The sequence below is a fragment of the Pollicipes pollicipes genome, unplaced genomic scaffold, assembly GCF_011947565.3.
Source record: "Pollicipes pollicipes isolate AB1234 unplaced genomic scaffold, Ppol_2.1 Scaffold_7261;HRSCAF=8764_pilon_pilon_pilon, whole genome shotgun sequence".
Lineage (NCBI taxonomy): Eukaryota > Metazoa > Arthropoda > Thecostraca > Pollicipedomorpha > Pollicipedidae > Pollicipes > Pollicipes pollicipes.
The window spans coordinates 50,030,377-50,055,897 of NW_023597054.1; the positions used below are offsets into that span (position 1 = coordinate 50,030,377).

The 25,521-nt window shown below is 48.5% G+C and overlaps 1 protein-coding gene across 1 annotated transcript in view; it reads right to left on the reverse strand.

The window, feature by feature from the left end:
- Positions 1-1,125: 1,125 nt before the first annotated feature.
- The window catches only part of LOC119111579 (synaptic vesicular amine transporter-like), a 63,178-nt gene continuing 38,782 nt past the window's right edge, over positions 1,126-25,521 (reverse strand). The window contains exons 9-13 of the mRNA XM_037235388.1: positions 24,981-25,064; positions 14,559-14,741; positions 5,647-5,840; positions 1,472-1,566; positions 1,126-1,192 (exon numbers count right to left, since the gene is read on the reverse strand). Coding sequence (XP_037091283.1) covers positions 1,126-1,192; positions 1,472-1,566; positions 5,647-5,840; positions 14,559-14,741; positions 24,981-25,064 — 623 coding nt within the window. The remainder of the gene's footprint in view (positions 1,193-1,471; positions 1,567-5,646; positions 5,841-14,558; positions 14,742-24,980; positions 25,065-25,521) is intronic.

Sequence of the window (25,521 nt, forward strand, 5' to 3'; positions counted from 1 at the left end):
TGTGTGTGTGTGTGTGTGTGTGTGTGTGTGTGTGTGTGTTGACTGCTGAGGAAATATAAACTGATTCCGCCGTTAACTTGGTGAAATGCATGCTAATTTTACAAGTTTATCGAACTTACGACACAAATTAAATGCCTTAACATTGCGAGACGAGCAAAAAGCCTGAAAAACGTCCCAGAAACAACCCTATATAGTCGAATTTAGCCGTCGGTGCCAGTACATGTACACAATGTGTGTCGGTGTGGGGAAGAGCTAGCAGGGTAGGCTCTGAAGGTTGATTTGTGTTGTTAAGTGGGCTATGATGCCCAGCTGAACGCGAAATGCGTACTGGCTTTTACTGAGCGCTCGGACCTCGGCTGTTGCGGTGAACAAGTGAGGGGTTGCACACCATCTGCAACGTCTGCCATAGCCTGGCGAATGGTGTCAAGTACAGAGTAAACAAAAGCATGCGCAATAAAATGTTGGGAATGGTCAGGAGCTTTCAAGACGCTACCCCAAGCCATATAACGGTGAGCTACTATGAGCCTAGGAGGGCTACAATGATGACCCTGTCCAGAGATAGGGTCTCCATGAACAAAACTCAAGAAGCATGGATCCAAGTAAGCTCCCAGTGCTCTTAAGATTTTTCTGCTCCTTGTGGTTTGGGAAACATGTGTTGATAATCTTTTAATTCGGTATTATTTTTTAACAAGTTTTGTGGTGGGCCACATTCCACATACCCCGAAAAGTCCATAACATCCACAACTTGACCCCGTGACGAGACCGGGCTCCAACTCCAAAAACGATCAGTACACCGAGATGACTTTACGTACCAAATTTTGAGCAGCTCTGAGACGAGAACGTGTTAAATTTTGGTTCAGCTGTATGTTTAATTTCCGAAACACCCCATTTACGAGAAGACTTGCGGAATGTCCCGAAATCAACCAACAAAAGAAGACACTATATAGACGCCGAAGGTAAATAACACTCTATGCTGCCAACTTGGCTCCGCCTGCCGGAGCCGTATCTAGCCGAGCATCCGTCCTGCGTCCCGTCGGCGGGCCTCATCCGTCCTGCGTCCCGTCGGCGGGCCTCATCCGTCCTGTGTCCCGTCGGCGGGTCCGTCCTGCACCCTGTCGGTGGGCCTCATCCGTCCTGCGTCTCGTCGGCGGGCCTCATCCGCCCTGCGCCCTGTCGGCGGTCCTCATCCGTCCTGCGTCCCGTCGGGCGGGCCTCATCCGTCCTGCGCCCCGTCGGGCGGGCCTCATCCGTCCTGCGTCCCGTCGGCGGGCCTCATCCGTCCTGCGTCCTGTCGGCGGGCCTCATCCGTCCTGCGCCCTGTCGGCAGGCCTCATCCGTCCTGCGTCCCGTCGGGCGGGCCTCATCCGTCCTGCGCCCTGTCGGCGGGCCTCATCCGTCCTGCGCCCTGTCGGCGGGCCTCACCAGCAGGGCCGCCGCTCCGACCGTCATCATGGCGGCGGCGGCCACCCGCCAGCGGCCGAGCCGCAGCGCGACGAGGCCGAACACGTGCGTGCCGATCAGGTAGCCCAGACTGTCCGGGATGAAGACGGAGCCCAGCTGCCACTTCTGCCGGCGCGCAGGGCCGCACACGTCAACACGGCCACATCCGGCTGTTGCACACGCGGTACGGGTGTGGCGACACAGAGCGAGTCAAGCGGCCTCATGCCCGCGGTGCCCGCCCTTCCTGCCAGGATGAGAGGCAGGCGACGCCATATAGCCTCAGTAGCTGAGTGCGTCGTAAAGCCCCAATGACATGACACACATACAAGCGGCCTCGTGGTGACCCAGACAACAAGTGCATTACCTACTCGCAAAACACGCAGCCAGAATGTCGCTGAGGGAGACGGAGGTTTTTCAGACGGTCTGCGTACCCCGAGGGAGCCAGCGGATCCATTCCGCTCCCCGAGGCTTCTGCTATTACCAGATTTAGTCCATTCTGTTCTATACAGGGGCCATATTTCACGACAGCAAGAGCTCCTTAAATGATCCGAGGAACTACGTCTGTGTATCTCGTAAGGGCTCATCCATTGTTGCATAGCTGTTGCATCATTGTTGCATTTCAATTCGTCGGGAGAGGTATCTATACATGCAAATTTTGGTGCTAGTTTGGAGGGGGTTGGAGTGGCTATTCGGCCAAGGGACCATTAACTTCTCGATTGAGGAGCCTCTGCCCCGTCTGTCTCTGCTGCGTCTTTTCCCAGACGCCGGTAGGCAGTGACTTATCGCGAGTGATAATGCGATAAGCCATGCGTAATGTGGGATGTGTGTTGAAATAACTCAGCAGCCGAGTGTGGATGATACTGATGCCTGATGAATCGTCGTTTTTACTCTGTGACTGAAATAGTGCGTAAGAAGTGGTGGACCTTTTGGTGGTCCTCGACGCAAATGATTTGACGGTGGTCTTCTCCGTTGGGTCCCGCAAATTTGTTTACGGAAACGTTTTGACGGTTAGATCACCGTCACATTTTTAGTGCGAGAGGTGGCTTTTGCAAGCTCGGAGTCGGAAACGGGGCAAAAGGCGTAATGAATTATGGGATGACAGACGACCTTACACTGTAGTGAATCATGAGATGAGAGACGGCCTTACGCTATATTGAATCATGGGATGACCATCGTCCTTACGCTATGCCAGCTGTCTTTACTCTGTCGAAGTATGATGCGTCGTTTAGATGAACAGGCGTTATCTGGCTTTGTTTGACACCAGCTGGTAGGTCATCCATACCATAGTACTCAGAGCGAAGTATTAAAAGGCTAGCACCCGTACTGGTTTCGTTACTTCCGATTCCATTCTAACAGAATGTTCACTCACCTTTTTAGGTCCTGTTCTCCCAAGGATGGATCGAATCACGATTTCTTTCCAAAGCAAACGACAAAACTTCAATTAACGCACATCACATGTGTCCTTACCTCATACTGCAAACCGGATCATACCACCGGCTGATAGATTCAGCGTAATGTTCTGCATCGCTATTGTATTTCGGCAACAGAAATCAGAACATAGAGTTGAATTTACAGCATCTTGCTGGCGCCTTAACACTCAATATAGGTTGAACCACTTCTTTTGCTTCTACAGCAGATACTTTCGGTTCAGTTCATGTGGCAACCACTTTCCCGCCAGCACCAGCCCACGCCGGTTATCGTGCCAGCCCCCCCCCCCCCCCCCCCCCCAGCCTCGCCAGTTGGCGAAGGGGGAGAAATCACCGCGGTCAGCGATAGTCAGAGAACTTGGCGGGTAGGCCTAGCCGTATTACCACTGCCAATGAGATCAGACGTTCTGATGACAACAAGTTTATCCGGTACCGACCCTGAACCCAACAACGGATCATGACCACAGATTAGCCGCAGGACCACCGCGCCGTCGCAGAAGTCAACCAGAGATACGCGCTCGGCACCGCTTTCCCGGCGGCCGGCGGCGCGTTCACTCGTGCCGTTCCGGACCGTGTCGGCGCCGCCTGGCCCGGTGCGGCCCGCCGTCTGAGACGCGCTGGACGGGGTGCGTCGTAACGCACGCCGCCGGTCGACACCCTGTCGATTCATGGCGCTGTTTGCGCCGACCCGGCGCCGGGACGGGACGGGACGGGGCGGGCGGCGCATCACTCGGCCGCTGCTGCTGGCTGCGTGCGACGCGGGCGGGTCTCAGGGGCGCGGCGGTCATAGAGCTGCTGGCTGCGTGAGACGCAGGCCGGCCACAGGGTGTGGTGGCCGGTGCAGACCCGTCGTGGTGGATGCATATGGGTGCCGCGGGCGTAGCGAAAGGTTTCCTAGTGCTTCGACAAATACAGGCCACCGCGTTTCTCGAGAGCGACCACTATGTGATGTCCGTCAGATCGTGTGTTAACGGGTTCGTTAGTTCAAGTTGCTCACTAGTTGAAGTTCACTAGTTGCCGGGGATGTTTGGTTCGTTTGATGCAATAGGTCAGCGCCAGCTCACCGACGCTTGCAAATGTACGTTAAGTAAACAAACAACGCCTGCTCCAAAGAGCTCCTACAAGACGCTCAATATCTTATTCGGATGGTCGCTTACTCGCTGAAGTTGAAGTTACGAATGCAAAGTACTGCATTTCCGACTGAACGATGTTGAGCCCCTGAGCCCGGTTCATGACAGGCCATTTGCAGGTGTATCTTGTTTAACGTGTGGGAGGACCGAGTTGTACCTAGGAGTAAAACGAATCGAGCCTTCGGGTGTAGCGTGTCGTGCACGCGGGTGTGGAGCGTTCCATGATGGGTGTAGCGTGGCTGGCCTGGGTATGCAGTGTGCCATGCTGGTCGTAAAAGTGCACCATACTTCTGGATGTAGTAGTTGATACTCACAATGAGTATGTGTACTGTGTGTAGCGTGAAGTGTAAATTAATGTGTGAAGCGTGCGTAGTGAAGTGTAGTAGTGTAGTGTAGTGTGCCACACTCACAGCCAAACATCCATACCGGTAGGTGTGTCGTGTCACGCCTGCGGGCGTTCCTCATCACACCTGGGGTCAGACGGTCCGTTCCTTATCACACCTGGGGTCTGACGGTCCGTTCCTTATCACACCTGGGGTCTGACGGTCCGTTCCTCATCACACCTGGGGTCTGACGGTCCGTTCCTCATCACACCTGGGGTATGACGGTCCGTTCCTCATCACACCTGGGGTCTGACGGTCCGTTCCTCATCACACCTGGGGTCTGACGGTCCGTTCCTTATCACACCTGGGGTATGACGGTCCGTGTCCATCGGCGTGGGGTGTCCCACCTGCGGGCACGTGGTGTCTAACCTGAGGCTGTACCGTGTGTCGTCTGTGGCCGTTGTCTGCCCTATTTACGTGTAAAGCTAGTCACACCTGTGGGTGCCTTTGTGCCGCACCTGTCATTGCCGTGTGCCGCACCTGTGGGTGAAGGATACCGTACCTGTGGGTGTAGTGTGCCGTACCTGTGGGTGTAGTGTGCAACACCTGCATGCGTAGGTACGGGATCCAGGGCTGTACGCGCTGTACTCAGGGGTGAAAGTGCTGTACTTCTATGCTTTGGGGGAAAATTGAGCCTCCCCAGCGCTAATTTGAGCCTCTAACACCCCTCTGAGCCCCTCCATGCTTATCAGCAAAAAGAGAATAATTGGCCACAGAAATGCTCGGAAGTTGTATTAACTTTTAGTACACTAAGTATCCAGACGCATCATTATCAGTATCACGTCAAGTTTGTTCCAAAGAGTATTTTGTAGCCTCCTATTTTTTTCATGCAACTCCGTCAGATTGTGGGCCGGCCTGCAAATGTTTGGCGAGTTTTGCACATGACAATATCTGAATCGGTATAAAGAACAATTGGCCGCAATGTGTGACAGCTTTAAAAATTACAGGGCTACCCACTTAAAAGTTAAACCGTGTTTCTCTCAACAGTGGCGGGTTTATTTATCGCATGATCGTGACTGTGGTGGTATTTGAATTCCGGCTGATTGGTACACCACAGCCAGCGACAGCGGAATTCATCAGTGATCCTATACACGTCAAACTGTCACAACAAAAGGTGCTCCAGGTGGGCCCATTGGAAGTTCAAGGTGCACAACACCTGCACCTGCTGCAGGCGGTTGATTGTCCGGTCGAATGCCGCCCCTCCCCCCTCCCCCAATTTTAGAGAGTGCCACCTCTGGCTGTACCTGCGGTTGTAGCGTGCCGTACCTGTGGGTGTATGGTGTTAATGAGCCAAACGGGAAGCGTGGGCTCCAGGATAGCCATGACGGAGGTGGAGAGACCGACGGCGCCGGCCACGATGTTGATGCGTCGGTCCGCCAGGAGGCGCCACCAGGGCGGGGTGACGGCCTCGTCGTCCCGCTCACAGGCCGGCAGCGGCCGCAGCCGCCGGTACTGCACCGCTGTGGCAGACCAGTCACACTCGGTCAGGTCACGCCCGCCCTGTGGCTCGGGCGTTGTAGGCTGGGCGGCTGGGGTGGAGGGATGATGCATATACATGGCAGTGATCGGTCGGCCAGTTCTGGCCCACCCGACGGTGGCTGCGGCTCCCGGAGCGGCCGGGCTGAGAAGCGGGATCAGCGTGGCAGCGAGGAGACGCGGGTCATCTCGTCTTCAATCGCCTGCAGTACACGTCGTACATCCACCGACCGAACCAGTGCATCGATTCCAAGGACGTGGACAGGACCAGTTTGGGACTTTCCACGAGAGACAAGCCGAAATTTGTTTTGAGAGAAGAGTATTTTCTTTTGACAGCTCAGATTTATACACTTACACTAATGATGCACCTTGCGCAGCGTGCGGCGAGCGAGGCGACAACACAAGCGGCGGCAGCATCGTCATTTATATCAGGAGGAGCGAAATCATGCTGCGTCCGATTTGAAAAGGCACTCCCAAACCGCGCAGACAAGCCCAGCATAATAATCACTTGTTATTTTTCGTAGAAAATCCATATCTGAAGCCCGTGCTTTGTGGCACCCCAAGAGGGTAGAACGCATGCGACATTCCTCCGTAGTTTGTGTGTGAAATCTTAACATGCGCCCGGCTGGCCGGCCAGATACCCTTCGTTCGGGTGCGGGGGGGGGAGCAAATTGACTCCCCTGAGATCTCGGGAATTAAGAAAGCTAGAGATACCAAATTTACAGGGTCTCTTGACCTGTACGTGGACTCACTTAGGTAAAAGCTTGGGCTTCCTAGGTGATGATCTTCAGGTCAAATAAGGTCAAACAAAGTCAAATTCCAGATTGGTCTCCAAAGTGCCCCCAGAACCTAGGCAACTGTTTCTAAGCAAAAGGTCAAAAGCTCCTTTGAGATCAGTGATCTTGTTTGACCTTTTGAAGGCCGTGGTGACTAAAATAATACAAGACTGCTCTGAGTTTTGCATTTGAATAAGCGACAAACATAACGTTAGGCAGTATGCTCCTAGAACAAATTATCCACCCGGGGTCATCTTGGGCCTTTTCTGACCTCTTAGAAGTCAATGGAAGATGCATAATGCGGTACCTACTGTCAATAAATTCGAAATGAGCATCACAAACTATCCCATACAGCAAGCCCTAGAGTAATAAATCAGGTTGGTTGTGACCTTGGTCTGACCTTCATACCTGACCTTGATCAACGTAATTTGCTCATTCAATATTTGTGGCTCCTAAGAAAGCATTTCAGAGATGTATGGCTTCAACAAACACTCCGTTATTGTGTCAGATTGGACGATTCCCTAGAAACTGCCTTCGCTGAAACCATGGCCGGACCTTGACCTGCCATAGATCAGCAACCTTTCAAGATGCATCTAAATTTTTTATGTCAAACGATCCGTTATTCAGTTTCTACAGCTATGCAAAATTTGGCGCGGCGTCGCTGCGCAGTTCGCAAATCATTCTGGAAAAACCTTCGGGGGGCGAGGGGTTAATTTGACCCCCCCCCCCCCCGCCCACCCGAGTGCGTGTTAAGGCTTCATTCTCATGCCCGACAAATGGCTTCCCTCACCCGTCAAATGTGCTGGGGGGGGGGGGGGGGCGCATCGACTGCTATAGGTCACGCAGCTGACAAATATGCCGGCACTGCATGCATATGTGGCAGCATTAATTTACACGAAGACATGCAGAACACATAGGTCATACAATGCCTTAACCATTAACTAGTAAAAAAGTATGGCTTCTTTCAGCGATTTATTTTCCTTCCTCATGGATGAAGGGGAAGTGGCGACCCACAAAAGGTTTCTTGAATATCGTTCTCCAGCATATCGTGCAATCGTGCCCCCAAGATGTCAGCAGCCTCTGAGCCATTAACTGGGCGCGTTTTGACACCAAACATATGCCTCTAGCTGTCCCAGTTTCAGTCAATCAGGTTTTTTAAGAACCGATGAATCCGCCATTTGCGTGCGACGGGCCGACGCTGCTACATTCATGAAGCTCTGCATCACGAATAGACGATCAAGCCATACAAAACTACCCCACGGCGCGTTCAGATTAGAAAGGGAACACGTCTGTTTAACTTTACTGTTGCTGCGCGCCATGGCTTTGTTAATACTGGCATGCAAGTCTGAAATAGCTCGGTTTTCAGGAAAAGCTCTGGCACGCATGAGCGGGAACAAGTTTTCACCTAAGAACATGCAAATTATTACCAATCGTAAGTTCCCGTGGAGACAAATCCATGGGTTTTTTTCGCAGAGCTTTATCTTTCTTGATTTAAAAACAGCAGGAGGTCATATCAAACCCACACCACATATATGTTGGTAATATGAAAAAGTCGATTCAGGGCGAGCGTTGAGCGTCACGTCCACGAGGCCCCTGAATCAACTCCCCGTCCTGAAATGTGATTCCCTCCTCGCCGCCGCCCCCCCCCCCCCCTCCCCCTGCCAGCCGCTAGGTGTGCAGAAAACTTGGCGTTACAAAGAACGCTGTGTGAGGGGAATGGATCGATTTCGATGGATTATTTTTCGGTTCAGTGACAAGAATATAGCACCAACGAGTCAATAGCACACCTGAAAGTTATGAAACACATTTCATACAGCTTACCAACAGCGGTATCTTAGCTTTTAGGCATATCTCATGCACATTAACGATAACTGTAACGCCGGACACGGCCCCTCCCCAGTCACGTAATGGTGATTACCTCAAGCCAGGCTGACAAATCGCTGATGCCGTCGCAGCCATCAATTCTCACAGTGGTATTTCTTTTCCTCAGTATGCCGAAGGCAACGCTAACGGGAACGAGGTCGTTGAACGATCCGCTCCAGACACGCGACCAGAGAGCCATAGTAGGCCATGGTATTGAGAAACGTTGTTCTACCCGTGCAAATTTGTCGGCGATCTCCTAAGTGCTTGGTAATTGTTTTAAATTAATGCAACAATGAATGACGTGAATAGCTTGGAATAACACCCCGCCCTTGGCATAATAACACGCAAGCGTTCCGTTTGCACAGATGTGCCCCGGCCACGACATATTTAAATGAGTCGTTCACAAATACATATGTTTCCTTGTTCTGAAACGTACTCTTTAATAAAGACAAATCATGAAGCAAAAAAGAAGCGCCATGACCGCTTTCCCATACCAGCTCCTAATGATATGAAGAACCATTTCGGAGCCCACACGAATGAGTCTAGCCAAAACATTTGAATTCTGACTTTCCGAGGCGCTGTCGTACGCAAGTTTCCTAAAGGACGGATTCAAGCTGGGATTTACATCCGTGTCAGGTTTATGATCCCAAATCTCTCGCTTTCACAGTGTGTCGCACTTAGCAGGGATTTAAACGGAAAGTTTCACATTTGAAGATATTGAAGCAAACATCAAATATGATGAAACAAACTCATTGATTACTATTGGTCCCCCTTGCAAAAGAAAAGACTGCTCTTGACAGCACGCTTTGTCTGCTCAGTAAATTTGCTCCCCGGAACGTTATTGTTTGATTAGGCCATCGTACCTTGCGTGACATTAATTGACGGCCAATTGGCGGCCGCTGTACGTGGAAATCGTGCTAGCAAACGCAAGATAAAAACGATCCGACCATTGGATTTTTCTTAGCTTTTATCGTCGCATGACTTATGGAATAGCAGAATTTTAATGACGCTTTTCTGACGTCACGAATGTCGAAATCACCTCGAAGTACTCCCCCGAAATATTCTCCATTTTTGCGAGCGTGTAGCTCAGAAACTAGAGTGGTTTAGGTCTTAAGAAGGGCAGGGTTGTGGACTGCACCGCAAGGTTTGCAAGATGGCTGTTCTAATTCAAAACCACATAGAAATGTGGAGCACTTCCTTCAATAAAGGACTTTTTCCGCTTCCCTGTTTATCACTGGCGCGCCTATGAGTCGGGGAGTTTTATGACAGCTTAATGATTTGAAACCTCTTCATTCCACTACATCATGCAACTGGTGCCACGCCTTGATCTGTTCCGGCTTCTTAGATCTAACAGCACTGGTTTCAAATACCCCACGAACAGTGTGTATATCTTTTGCGCTCGCATACGCGAGGCGACCCACATAATGCGGCTCACGTTTTTTGTCGATACCATCCATCAAATGTCATTCATCAAATCATCAAATGTCATCAAGCGGCATCTGCCTCTGGAGCGCCAGTTCCCCCAGATCTGGGCCTGTTACCATCCGTGTTGTTCAGGTCCTTGCATTTGGGATAATTTACGCTTCCCCACTAAATCGGAGAGGTAAACTGGGTGCTGTTGCAAAGTGGTACGAAGACTACATCTGACTACAACTGAATCAGTTTGCTGTGCATATTTCTTTCAATCTGTTGAATTATTTCCTTTCACGGCACAATTTGTGAAGAAATCGCGTATCTTTGCTGCCAACTACATTGCAGCGTGATTATTGATTCCAAAGGCGAGTCCCTCCCAATATCGTGACTAACCGGTCCGGCCCCCGGTGCACCAGCACTGAGAACAACTCCGCCGGGCCTCCATGCACTAGACCGGGCCGTAACTAACCGGGTTGGGCTTTGATGCCCCAGCACTGGGAATAACCGGGCCAGACCTCCACGCACCAGCACCGAGCCGCTTAAGCCACGACTTGCAGAGTTTGCTTTGACATTGGCACTCCTACCAAGCAGTGCGGTTATGTAACAATCTGGCATGCTGTTACGTGACAGCCCACCCCTTCCCCCTACCCTGTGACAGTGTTTTCCATCTCCAATTTTTCTATAAACGCAACCGCCATTAAACGACCGGAGCCAACGTGACCGCCGCCGTCGCTGGCCTGTTCGGTGCTGCATCTATTTGAGCATACCAAGGCGGCATATGCGTCAGCTGATATCCCGGTAGAAGTTTAACAGAAGTGTCCGATCTTTGAAACATATTTCAAAAGCATGGTCTGGTGAACGCTAAGGATGCGCCATTAATATAATAGCACTGGGGAACGGAGCTGCATCACTAACAGTGTATTAATAGCAGCTGAATTTTAGTTATTTTCGAGTCCAATTTACGTGCTCAACATTTCAGACCACGCATGAACTTCTTTCTTCTTTTAGCATTCCCATATGTCATGCCGTGCATAGAGGACGCGTAGCGTGAAGCTCACTGTGAAGATCATTGTAGATTTGAATGATTGTTAGATTTTCCTCAACACGTGTAAATTGCGGATGAAAGCTTCCAATGTCTTAGAATAGCCCTTTGCAACATATGGTGGATTGCGTTCCTGAAATATTACATATCTGGTAATAATGATGACAGTGCAGTTCGCGTCGGTTCATCTGCCCAAAAGACGCTAATTCAGAAGTTGTGATTGTTTACTGATATGCGTCATTGGTGGCATATGCGCAGTGAAGGAATGCTTTTTTACCTGTTGTGTTTCATTTGAACCAATAGATATGAAAAGCCCACTTCTATGCCATGTTTTTTGTAAAAACTGTGCAAGTGGAAAACCGGAGAGGTGTTGCTGAGGTGATGAGCAGCTGATATTGTCAAGCATGAGTCAAGGATTTCAAAAAAAAGTTTTGTTGTGCTTTTGCCATCAGAGCAAACCCCCAAAAATGGTTTACTGTATTGAATTTTGTGCAGTAATGCTGCTACTTCATCTCTTTGTGCGCAAAGGTGAATATGCTGAATGTACAAAAGTTGGACTGGTTGATAAATGCACTTGAGCAAATTATGGAGGCTGGAAATTATGAAGGACGTTTACCATGATGTTTACAATCTTCCACTCAACGCTTTATGGCTGGTTCAATCAAATATTTTAATTACATTGCACAATATCGGCACATGTTTCAGTGGTTTGTTAAAGGCAGAAGTCGGGGGTTGTCATTCAACATCAACACAAATTGTTGATGATCTTCAAGCAGCAAGTAAACACACGCTTTTTGTATGCCTTGTGTTTTACACAAGTCATTAAAATATTTCATGATATTTTTGCCCAGTGTTTTTGTTGAACTCTGCATGGGAAAGCTAGAGGGGTTTACCTGAAATTGTTAAGAAAGGCCAACATTCTGCAACATGAATATGGAGATTCAAAATATCACATGATGTGCTCTTGCCATTGTCGCATACTTGAAAAAAGGTTTAAAATTGAGTGAATATGTTCAGTTATCTGCCTTGTCTTTTTTGCTTTGTCAGTACAGTATATGGTATGGATCGTATCAAAAATTGTGATGGGAGATAATTAGTGCGATTGAGCGACAACTCTGGGGCCTGGAACTATTGTAGGCGGGTGCTTGCGGCTTGCTTTGCTAAGCGACTGAGTTCCCATGGATGATTCGTGTTTGCAGTATTTCGGGGTGCATTAAGCACCATTCGTGGGACTTCCTGGCCGACCCGACCCCTAGCTGCAGGGACGCCTGACTGAAACCGGGTGTAATGGGCCGACTACCAGGTATGTATGTAGGTCGTGGGAAGCGGATTTAACCGATAAGCCATTTTTCATGCGGCACCATGGGCTGAATCCCTTGCAACCCTGAAAGAAATCGGTGGGTCACAGCCCACTGAATAGCCCACAGAGAATGATATTTACTTCAACCTGACAAAAACGTTGCCATAGCGCTTTCCGGTTTCGTGCCACCTAGCCATGTGACAAAGCTGATGGGGCACAACAAAGCGGCACAAACAAATGATGATTAATATCATTTGAAACATTCTTCAATAATGAGCTCACGCTCTGCTTACTAAGACAAAATCCGCGATTGTCAACTTTCGAATCGTGCTTTACGAATATCTACTGCGGTTTGAGCGTTATTACGCATTCGTAAAGCGCAAGAAACCCACACTTGTTATCACTGCGAATGTAAGATCTCTCTCATGTCGCCACCGCCACCTGTTTGTGCTGCTGCACTGCTTTCGTGTTATCAGACTCTATGATGGCTCTAAAACACGCCCTCGCGAACCACATGGGAGTGCTGTTTTGCCGCAGCGGTGAGCCTTGCTGAAACTTGCTGCATTTGTAAGGTGTTCTTATCGCACTCGTCGCAAATTATTCTTTGCTCGATATATTTGGTTACTCTGACATTTCTCAAAGCAATTAGTTTGAGTAATGCATTAGATCGTTACTATCACTCACCTTTCTCGGCTTATGGAATGAATTCATGGCTCATTTGATTCACCACTACATTAATTAAGTGATTAACGACGGTTGCGGTACGCCGGCATCATCCAGTGCGTGCGATTTAAATTGTTTTACTTAACGGGAGTGTTCCACATTTATATGGGAGTTTGAACCCAAAAAGCCATCTTGAAGATCTTTCCGTGCTGTTCACAACCCTGCCCTTCTTAGGACCTAAGTCTCTTTCTAGTTTCTAAGCTACACGCTGGCACAAATGGGAAAGTTATATCGGGGAGAATATTGTTAAGTCATGTTGGCCCTCATGGCGTCATAAAAATGTCATTCAAATCCAGTCATATGACGTAATCAAACCATGACGCATTGAGAGGCACATTTACTCAACAGAGAAGCGCTCTGTCTAGAGCAGTTTTTACATTGATCTTCAAATGTGAAAAATTCCCTTTCATATACTCACCGCCAGTGACTGGGCAATGAGCCGGTGTCATTTTGACGACGCGAAACTGTGGAATTGACACATTTTAGGTCAAGTTGATGTATGTCCAGGAATGCGCACCGAATAATAAATGTATGGGTGGCAAAGGCAGGCAATGAATTGGTGCATGCGGTAATGCTTATTTTGCCACGTTCCTGGTTAAGTTTCGACGGCGACGTGTTGTATCTGGCGTCGTTTTCGAAAAATCGACATTCCCAGCTTGCGCGACGTTTCTCAGCGCAATCATACGTCGTACAAGCGCGAGTTGAGGGCGTGAATTGCAGACGGCACGTTAGTCAACAATTTGAGCTTGAATTTGTACTTCTATCTGCTTCGGCAGCTGTGCAATGATACAAACTGCAAAAAATCCTAAAACCCGGGCAAAATGTTTTGGCCGCTTCTGTAAACGTGACATGAGGCGCGTGCTCCTGCACATCTGGGACCACACGGTGCCCCATTCCATTGCCTCCCTGAGAGTGTCAATGTCTTTGCTTGACTACATTTTCGCTCCGGTCCGACCCCTGGTTACCAAGATGTACCCATCATATCGAACGGCTGCTCGTTGGCTTTGTCGTCGGTCACATTTTTGAGCCACCCGTGCTAACCGCTTTTCGGAAGGATGTAGAGCAAATTGGTATTACCGATCAAATCGGAACCGTATGACTAATTATGCACAACAAGTGCAGCGAATGCTAGATATCCCCTTAAAGCCCAGCGTACACGGAAGCTGCTGAAGGACGCAAATGCATATTACGTGTCACATAGCGATATCCATGTCGCAGCTTAGAACTTACACACCACGCCGTCGGTGCGGCTTTAAGATCCTGTCATTGTGGGAATTTACCACCAGCCAACAGCGCACGTTATACCAGAGCGCTGTCTTAACGTTCCTTTCCCGAAGACACTGAGCAGGAGGGCTGCCCGTAACTGCACACGGAGGGATGGCCCGCTCAGCTGATCACCAGACATGCTGCACCAAACCCTGCGAGCGGATGACCGGCGCGATCGCAAGAGGGGCATTGCGATATCCCGCTAGGCGAGGAGTCTACTACTTCTAATGCTGTACTACTACGTCTACCACTACTACTATTACTACTGAGTCAAACTACTGCATATGGCACGCGGCGATCGGCACGACGGGCACCTCACCGAACATGGCGGTCAGCAGGGCGGCCAGCAGCCAGAACGGCGGCGACTTGCCCATCAGGTCGTAGCTGAGTCCGCCAAACGGGTATCCGATGAGCACGCCGACGGCCATGGCGCCCATAACGCGGCCCATCACGCGCGACCGCTCGCGTTCGTTCGGGTACAGGTCGGCCACAGTCGACAGACCTGCAGGGTGAGGTCAGGGAGGTCAGACAAGACGCGCGTTTTGACCTCTAGAAGTTCGTGGCAGCCAAAACCCTACGAGATTGTCATGATTTTTAAATTTGAATAAGCGTCAATGATCATGCTAGTCGGTATGTTCCTAAAAGCAAAACGTCGACCGGGATCATTTCAGGTCAGTAACCTACTCTGACCTTAAATATATCAATGGAAAATGTCAGTTGCTCTCCCCGTTGTCAATTAACGTTCGAAATCGATGTAAAAAAAAATGTTAACGTTCGAAATGAGCGCCAGAAACCGGCCCATTCAGCAAGCTCGCGAGTAAAAAGCAAGTTGGTTTAGAGCTCTGTCTGACTTTCAAACCTGAACCCAGATAAAGGGAATTTGTTGCGACCATAAATTCAGTTGGTCTACTGTCTCATAAACTATCTCAGAGACGTATGGCTTCGCCTTACCCTTCATTGTCGCATCGCATTGAACGATTCCATAGACACTGCATTCGCCGACAGTCACGACCTGATTTTGACCTGTCATAGGTCAGGGACCTTAGAAGGTATATCTAATTTTTTACATTACTTTGGCCAAAACGGCCATAAACACAACGTATGGCGGAAGCGATTAGTTCAAAATGAGTCAGATGCCACCGTCATTTCATGTGTTATGGCACGAGCTCTCTGATCTTGTCGCTAAGACGATGGCGTGGAAGCTTGCGGTCACCTGCGTTTGTGTCTGTGGCTGCTAAGGACTTGTTGGCAGGAGCAAGGTGGGGAAACAAACATGATTTCAGTGAATCCGGGGTTATTGAGGCAAAGCGCCAATTTTCCATGACTGCACACATTTCTCTAACCAGCCTTGGACGAAAGCTTATGTTGCAAGTGCAAAAAGTGGATGTTTGAGTTATATAGACAAGTCTACATGCATCTACCAAATGAAATAATTAAATTTACACGACTACATTTTCTATACTTCTGCGAAGTGTGCCAAAGGTTTGCAAGATCTCGTTGTGGCACAGATACATCACACAACTGAGATTTGGAAAGCTTTCTGAAATGCTTAATGCACATTGTTTCCGTGTATTTCTATCAATTTTAAGGAGCACCAGGGTGTCCGGTGTAGTTTCATGTTGTTGGGTGACCTTAGTCCTCCCACACCTAAAACAAAAAGTGGGAATAAATTTATCTATTTTCTCTACTCGGCCTCTAAACTCAGGGCTGCCAGGGGTCTCAGGTAAAATTATGGTTCTTGCTGCTTACATTGGCACCACTTGAGACTAAAGATTTGCTCCTGCTGGATGTCGGCTTAATCCTCAGCGGTTTCTTGGGCCTTGCTGGATCTCCACATGTTTCAGGCTGGATCTTGGTTCTTCCTAAATCCCTTGACATAATGTCAGATTGGATCTTGATTCTTGCTGGATCTTTTGGCATAATGCCAAGCTGGGTCTTGGTTCTCAGTGGATTTGTTGGATCTGTGTCAGAGAGTATCTTGGTTCTTGCTGGATCGTTTGGCTTGTTGTCGGGCTAGATCATAGTTCTTGCTGGGTCTCTTGACTAACAATGAGACTGGATTCTGGTTCTTGCTTGATTTTTCGGCTTAATATCAGGCTGTATCCTGGTTCCTAATGGACACGTCGGCTAATTATCAGGCCGGCTCCTGGGCTCTTGCTGTTTCCGAAACCCGACACCAGGAGTCAATTCTTGGTTATTCGGTCACAAGTCTTATTTCCGTAATAACTAGTACGACTACCAACTTCCTGAATTATGTGGCACAGAACGTGATCGGTGTCTGAAGCTAGTACTGAATGCATCACATTGTTTAAGGGGCAGTAAAGACCTCTGGTTCCAGAAATCACTCACGTACGCCCGAACGAATAACTTGAGAATCATATTTGTCTTAACCATGAACGCCGCATAGATAGTGGGATGGCTGTATTTGAGTGACGTTTTTATGGCGTTATGCAAGCCTGGGTGACCTTGAAATAGTCACCACTAAATAACATGCACAAATTCGCGGTCGTCCAGCCCAGAAATTAGAGGGTTTAGGGCTTAAGAAAGGCGAGGCTGTGATTGCACCGAATGTTCTTCCAAATGGCTATCGATACAATGGCCTTCAAAATGGCCATCAGTACAACGGCCTTCAATACAGCTCCCACACAAGTGCCGAGCACTCTCTTTAACTAGTCGGCATAAAGAATGCAATATTTTCCAAGATATCTATCTATTTTCAGCGAATAAATCTTGCTATATCACTTATACGAACACAAATAATAAGTTTCGTAAACCAGATACTATTCACAGAACACAATTGCTTTAATAAACTAGAAACCAGCATTGGTATTCTTTGGATTTGGCTGTTAGCTACCATGCATATCAGGTCTTGCTCATCCAGTTCTAGATATATATTCTTCGTCTACAACCACGGGGCTAAAATGCATGAAATTCGACGGCAAAAGACGAGCAAGAAGTTTCATTTCGTTTCTTTGCCGGTTGTTGTACCATGTGGACAAGCGGAGACGCTAGGGTCAGATGATGGTGCTCGCTCGGGGTCATCATTCACTGATGACAGGGCCAGCGCGGTGCCAGCATTCCAGACCGTGATTGCCTAGGTCGTGAACCTCACTTGACAGTTATGGCCATGTGTCGGAATCAAGAGCATGCGCCCAACAAAGCAAAATCAGCAGGCAGTGACAGCTATGAAAACTCATCATATGCGGGGCATGTTACGACCGACGCTTTAACATGAAAAGCTGTTCGAGAGCAGACATACCCGGTAGGAGGCTTCATAAATAGCTGACGTCATGCGACAAGAAACGATGTCTCGTGGATATTGTCTGGCGGGATGGCAGCAGCTTAGCGTGGAGACCGCCAAAGACGGGTCACTGGGGACATCACGGCAAGGCGGGCTGTTCCCGGCACAGTGTTCCATGACTCCATGGTCAGGTTAACAGTCAACCATCAATGCAAATTATGAACAAAATATTCGTACATTTGCGCATTGCTTGACAACCACGGTAGCTGAGGATATGAAGAGAAAGACGCGCCGTGCCTACCGGCATATTTGTGTATATCGAGCATGTTTCAACGAGTACGTCATGCGAGTAATGGGCATGCCGCTCATGTATCACATTTTCAGTAGGATTACTTTATCATTTTGCAATTGTAGTCGGAACATTTTGATTGCATGGTTTTCTGGGATCCGAAATAACACCAAACCTTGTTTGTTGTGTGAGCCCTGACCCACCATCCCATCACGAAATTCCAGTCCTACGGCACATTTAGACACGTCTCTCGTCCTACCTCCTGACCTTATCTGATCTTGAGCGTCCGCAGTCGCAGACTGCAGGCCATCCCAGCCACAGACAAATAACGAGCGCCGATGAGAACTGAACCCGTCGACTCCGCCACCGGAGGCTGGGAAACAGCGGCTCAAAGCCGTCGAGCCACAGGCGAGAGGGGAGGGGCAGCGCCAAAAAGCCAATGGCGGCAATGATAACCGCCATTTGATGATGCTAGAGTAGGCAAGACGAGACCACTGATCCTTACCATATCAGGGACTACGCAGAGCACCTAACACGCCGTGGGGCAGTACACATTGAGAAGACTGTGCACGTTATCACGTGTCACCAGTTTCCTTGGGGTTTCAGTAGGGCCTGGTCAGGGCGGTGAATGTCGTACGCGCCGTGCTCAATTCCAGAGATCAAAGGCGATGGTCTTGCTCGACCAGCTGGGTGGGAATCCAAGGAGCACAAATGGAAAAGGCGAGCTTTGACGTAGTCACCTACGATTGTTTGATATCGTTAACAGAGGAACTTAAAATCCATAATACCGAACTTTCTTCCTACATCAAATGTGCAATTCACAGATAGTCAGACAACCTGGTCTCACTGTCTTTTCCTCTCAGTGCTAAGCCAATGACATCAATAAATGGTGCGCGCCTTTCAGCACAGCGTGGAAATGTTGGAGTCAGGACAGCTTTCAAAGAGTCGCGCTTTTCGGGTTAATTCAAGACAATTATGTATATTTATGTTTTTGACGCATACATGATAATTCGCGTCTGTTCGAAAGGCGGGCGAGGGTTGGGATTAGCGCTTTGTAAATGGGAGCTCCTTGTAGGAAGAAAGCAGCAGCTTTCTGACGTTTACTTTATTTTGGAGTTCAATATCTGGAACTACCAGAGGCACGTAAACGCAAAGTTACACATGACGGGGTAGAAAGAACAAGTGACGTTAAAAACGTGAAGCATGAAGTGGTCCAATGTACTTAACTTAGAGCCAGAACCTTTAATTTCATCAACACCTTTTCGGCAATATATATTCTAAGCTTTCCCACGCAGAAGCACAACGATTAAATGCATTGCAAACGTAGTTAAACAATATTTACCTGCGAAATCCCGCATCGAAGCTTGGTGAACACCAACGTATGCATGACTCGTTGTCGCATAATTAGCCCGTCCTGAATTTGTGTGACACTTAGGCAATCTGGGATGCTTTTTACGGCACCGAGATAGATTTGTGTTTTGCAGCAGACGTTTCCATTGTCTTTTGTTTACATACGAAATGGTGTCACGACATCGGCGCTTCGGCAAGAAGTCCTACCGGCAGGAGTGTCACGACGTTGATGCATGGCAAAACTGATCAGATATACGCGACATAACTTCGGCTGCAAAACTCATGCAGATTTTACTCAGACGCGACATTAACTCTACTGCCAAGACTTAGAACGACATCGATACTACACGACAAAACTTGGCATGCAAAACACATAGCAGCTATTAGGTCTACAGCAAATACTTGACCACAAGTCTGCTGTAACAGTAATGTCGTGTTTAAATCTTTGCAGCAGAAATAGTGCCGTGTATAAAGAATGGCTTCAAAACTTTTGCAGTAAAGACGATGGCGAGTGTAAGTTCTTGACGGGAAAGTTTTCTCGTGAAGCACTAATTCCGCATAGACGTTTTCGCACCAGAAAAATGTCGTGTGAAAGCAATGACTGCGTAACAATTTGCAGTAGATGTATTGACGAGTTTAATCTTCTGCAGCATATGTGCTGTAGTGTAGCACTAATGCCGTATTAAAGTATTGACAGTGGAAGTTATGTCGCAGCACTTCTGTCGGTAGGAGTTTTTGCTGTAGCGCTAATGTGAAACCCAAAATCCACAGCTGCGCAGCATTGCTTGAAAAAAAATGTGTGGGAAGCAGTAACCTATTTTTCCTGAGCACGGTTCATGTGAAAACAAACCTCGATTGAACGAAATTCGTTATCATTCGTGCAAGTATCCGTTTGCGTCATTTGACCACCATGCAGCGCCACTGCCTCCAACAAGCGAATGGCCGCTGCTGACGCGTAACTTTTGATTGACCTGTTGATTGCGTCGAAACTATATCACATATCTCACATCACTTATCCCAGAAACGAAAGTTACCTTCAATTTAAAACGTGACGAGGCTGTCAAAGTTATTTTTGGAAATTTTTTTCGACAAACTAGCATCGCAAACATGACACGGGATTTTCATATCGTTTAAGCTTCGTAAAAAGAAGGAGCCATTAGTTTGTATCACAGGCTAGTACAGACATTCTACACGTTGTGCCAACACGTTAAACTAATTAGCCCGGAAATCAGGTTATCAAACATCAATCATTATCATCAGTGACAAGTCGTCATGTCAGCTGCAACAAGCAAGACATTTCCTCTGATCAGAAAGTTTTGATATTCTTCATAGAGCAAAGCGGCCGAACTTCTGGCATGGCCCACTTTGGTTCTGTGTGATGTGTGCAATTCATATGTTTTTGGCGTGAACTGTACATTTTTGGCGTATAATCGTATAATCCAGTTTCTCAAAGCAAAAATATACAATTACAATGTACGACACTCCAAAAATGCACAGATAATGTACAATCTATGACCCAAATATACGCCAAAAAATATTGCATGAGTTTCTCAAAGCCAAGAACAAATGTACGACAAAGCTTAATTTTGATAAGTCCATGATGAATTTGGTAATGCAACTAACGCAAGAATTTGCGCCGTAGATTATAAAACTGAACTTAGGAGTGCTTCTTATTGAAAGACAAATTGCTGAAAAAGGAAGCCTAAACAGCATGCAACAGCCGCAGAAGGCACAACAGAGCATACAACCTGAGTGCGAGCAAGTAATAGTGAGGGTTCCAGCCTTTCAGGCAAGAAGCCTTGGGTGGGCATGCCAAGACCGGAAGATAAGGCAAAACCGCCTGGTCAAGGAGCTTCCTTTGCAAGAACGTCAAAGTAGATTCGAGTTGAGAAATTTGAGTGGCTGTTACTTGTTATGAATACTATGCATTCTATGTGTATGCAAGTTGCATTGCAGGCACTTTCAAGGTGAGATATGGGTAGTATCATCGCCTACCCTGGTTGAAAACATTGTGATGTGCAATAAATGCTAACAAAACAGCCTAGCATTGCGCAATAATTATTATCTAAAATTGACATCATTTGGATAAGACAGCTGCACACATCTTGTGCATCACTGTGTCATAAGACAGCAGGTAGCCTGTATGAATTCATGTAACAGAAACCTACTTTCAATAATCAGCCGTATAAAAGGACCCTGCTCCCAATGCCAAGTACAGCAAGCTGCTTATGACTGGACCCATGAATGACCCTTTTTCAGCGCTCATTGACAGCTCGTGTTTGCTTCACATGCTCCTTTAAGCTCTGAAGGCTAAGGTCTGACAATCCCATCTTCAATGCCTAAGACATCCTTAGTAAGCACAGGCATTGCGTACTTGCTATTCACATGATCTTGTCCGCAATCGCAATTGACAATCGCAAATGAATTTCAGAGCCGTCGCCATCGGAGATTTCAACCTGCCTGAAATACACTGGACACCGGCGGCCGGCGGCGTCGTTCTCGACCTGCGGAGAGCGTCTCACTCATTTTCGTTCTCAATGTGCCGGTAAGCAGTCCGCCTGTGGTACATCGGCACGCTGCGTGCAACTACAAGAGGGCTGACTTCGGCGGTATGCGCCTAAGTCTCTCCCGGATCCAGTGGGGGCTGGGCCAAACGGTGGACACCTCTTACACACAGCTTGAGATGGGCATCGCCAACCACGTCCCCATCGTGATCCTCCGGCGCCGACTGACCCCTCGTTAGGCGGCGCGGTGCGAGCTGCTCCCTGGCTGAAGGAGGCAGCTTTCCGACGTCTGCGGAGAAACTCCGGCGCGGTGACCGCGGCTGAGTTTGCGGACAGGAGACACGCTTTTAAGTCCGTGTCCAAAGTACGCTCAAAATTTATATAGAGTCACCGAAGATTTCAATACCAACCCTAAGCTGTACTGGTTGTTTAAATATGTGTCCCGAAGAAGTCATGCACATTACCAGTCTCGTATAACTCTAAGCAGACTCTCGTGTCGGATAACATGGCTCGCGCTGCCGCGTTGAATGACGCCTTTGCTCTAAAATTTGCTTATATCCGTGTGCATCTCCCTCCAGCTGCGCCGTGTTGCCCAGTCGAGTCACTGAGCCAACTGAGTTTCTGAGGCAGCCGTGCGATTCGCAATTTCTGCGGTCGGTCCCAACAAGGCCTGCGGACTAACGATATCAGCGCCCGCAAACTCACTAAGTGCGCTGACGAGTTAGTCGCTCTGCTCACCAAGATTTGTGACCTCTTGGTAAGTTCAGATGTCTTCCCGGCTAGGCGGAAGCAGGCAAACGTCATATCAAGTTTTAAGAAAGGAGATAGGGAGGAGCCGGCAAATTACAGAAGAATATATATATATATATATATATATATATATATATATATAATATCTGCTTCCTCTCTTCGGAAAGATACTGGAACGAATTCCACATGACAAGCTGTTCCGCCAAGTATCCCCGGTGTTATGCCATCATCATCAGCATGGTTTTATTCCTAAGCGTTCGTACGGCGCTAACTTTTGTGTTTACCTGAAATTGGCGTGGGAGGCCATGTCGAGGAGATACCAGACGGATGCCATTTACACTGATTATTCGGCTGCTTTTTCAGAGCGCTAATGACGGGCTTCTGAACCACAGGTCGAAGCATTGATGCCACTTAAGGGAATCTGCACTGCGAAGGCTGATCTTGTATCTGTCCTACAGACGTCAGAGCGTGATCGTCAACGAAAAAGAAAACTTCTGATTGGAAACCGTTGGCCTCCGGCGTCCCGGAAGGATCACTCATGACTCCCTCTTTTTTACTGTTATTCTGACTGTCTTTTGTATGCCGATGACGTGAAAAAGTCCGCAAAATTACGTCCCGGCTGACGGACTGCTGCTGCAAATGATCCCGATTATCTGGTAGCGTGGTCAGTCAGGTGAGGGCCGACCCTTAACCCTAAACAATGTAAAACTTTCACGATGACCCTCAGGCGTGCTCCCATCCAGAACATGTATCATATGAATAGAACTGAGCTTGAACATGCGTTTAAAATAGGGACCTTCACGCAACGCTGGATACCAAACTAATCTTCGCTGCACATATTTGACGTAGTCAATCGTGGCAATCGAGCACTTGGTCTCTTTATTTTGTCCTTCCAAGTCGGTACCAGTTGATTAGAATTCATCTGAAGCGCTGTGATGACTGCGTATTTTTACAAACGTGCGATCAGTTTCAGAATATTGCAGCGTGATTTGGGCGTGGGCGAGCAATTCCCACACAGTGTGGGTTGGTTGAGTGCAGCACAAGTTTCTTATTTGGTTACTTACTCACACATTCTCCGAGCAAACAGCTTCTTTTTATGACAGCTTTCCGCTTCATTTCAAAATCCCATCCCAGCAGCACGAAGATTGCTGCACGGGTTACTCTTTCTGAGGAACATCTTCCAAGGTAAACTGGGCTCTCAACTGTTGCTAAGCTGCTTCCCCTTGCTTGTGCTGCTTCAGTCGACCCGCACTCAAACTCTGCTCGCTGCACCTCGCGCTCGTTTGCAAAGAGTACCGAGCGGTCCGTTTTTTCAGACCGCCAAGCACTAGAAGCGCTTTCTTAGCGAGCAACACTAGCACAGGTGTTTTTAATCACAGTTTTGGCATTTTAGACTTCGGTATGCTTAAACTCTGTAGCAGCTTTACTTAGCTCTGAGATGTTTTCCCTGAATAATGCTCATCCTACTGTGTGTTGTGCATTTACTGTATTTTATTTAAATGGCATCGCCTGTTGGAGTGCAGCGCTATTGGCGATAAAAGAAAAATAAACAAATAAACAAATAGACATAAGGTAGTTTGCGGCCTCCGTGATAGACGCATCAGATTCTGACCTCGTGGTCAAACGGCGATGGATACGAGCTCCTGGACGCGGGCATCGTTTGGCCTGCGTGACATGGAAAGCTCAGCTGAAGCCTGGCCAGAGGAGGGTCACCCTGCCCCGGGGCCGCAGCATTGTGTGGCACCCACAACCCCGCGCGGTCCTGTCCGTCGAAAAGGCAGGGTCAAAGCTATCTGGTGAACTAGAATGTCACAATCTGAGTGGAAGCTTTAGGATGGGCTCAGCAAGTCGTACTAAGCAAGTGTTCTGAAGCCCAGAACGCCCACTGTGCAGGTGGTGTTGGGTTCAGAGTCTTAACCCCGAGTTCAGAGTTTGAACCCAACACCTTCTTTGCAAGTACACTCGAAATAAATCACGAGAAGACACTAGCTGATGAATTCTTAACAATGCTAAAAGATCAGTCTGTTTTGAAAGTCGCCAGACGATATCGGTGAGCTCTGGATCTTGAGCCGAACTTTCCTTCCCGCCATCTGTAAGGTCTTTTGACAGAAACCATTATAATTTTCATAGCAGACGTGGCAGCATGGTGGATTCTGACTAAGCATATCAACAGTCACAAACCCACAGCGAGCGGGGATGAGTGGCATGCATGTTTGTGATCTTTAACCACATTACCGTAGCCGAGCCGCACCAATGTACGTGCTATAACTCAACGTGCAGGAAGACTCGTTTTCTTTTTTCGGGACATCAAGCCATCAAAGATACCGTATGTAGATTTCAAACAATTTTTAGGCATTGCCTGTCATTGCCCTGCAAGCTGACCTCAGGACCCCAGGACACGACCTACCACGGCTATGTGAGATGATTCGCTGGCGTAATATTCATGGTGGTTATGCAGAAATATTCTTAACATGACTGATGGACTGAAAGGGCTACATGAAGGATCACCCAGATTGCATTTGTCATAGCTTCGGCTCTGTACGAGACACAAGGGACAATACGTACAAGTAGGTACGGTAGGTAGGTAATGGGCCCTTAGTGCATTACCTGCTATGGCTATGCAGGACGACCCCACGCCGTGTACTGCCCTGGCCACCAGTAGAGATGAGGCGCCGGATGCCACGGCAAACACTGCAGCGTCAAGGGTGAGGCATGTGATGCGCCGCACCCGTCAGTGTCCGACACCGCCTGCTGAAACACTGTCCCGAAACACTGCCCGCCCCGAACACAGAGCGCCCGGGGCTGCCCATTAATGAAACAGACACGCGGAATGCCTTGGAGCTTGCCGGGAGGAGCTCACATGTCCGGCGGTTGCCCCTCGCCTCAGTTTGCGGGGGAACGGCGTGATGCAGTTGGGGGACCGTCCGCTTACGGTGCCGCGTCGTACGCTGGGTTCGATTCTGGCCCCCGGCTGAGAGTTTCGTCGTCCTTTTTCACAACAGACGCGAGGTGCGCGCATTGCAGCCTTACGGTGCGTCACCTCTGAACAAAATTTTCGGCACCTGGTAATTTGCTCCTGACTAAATTTTGATAGCAATTTAGAAATTTGCACCTAAGATTATAATAACAAGGAAATTTGCGCCCAGTA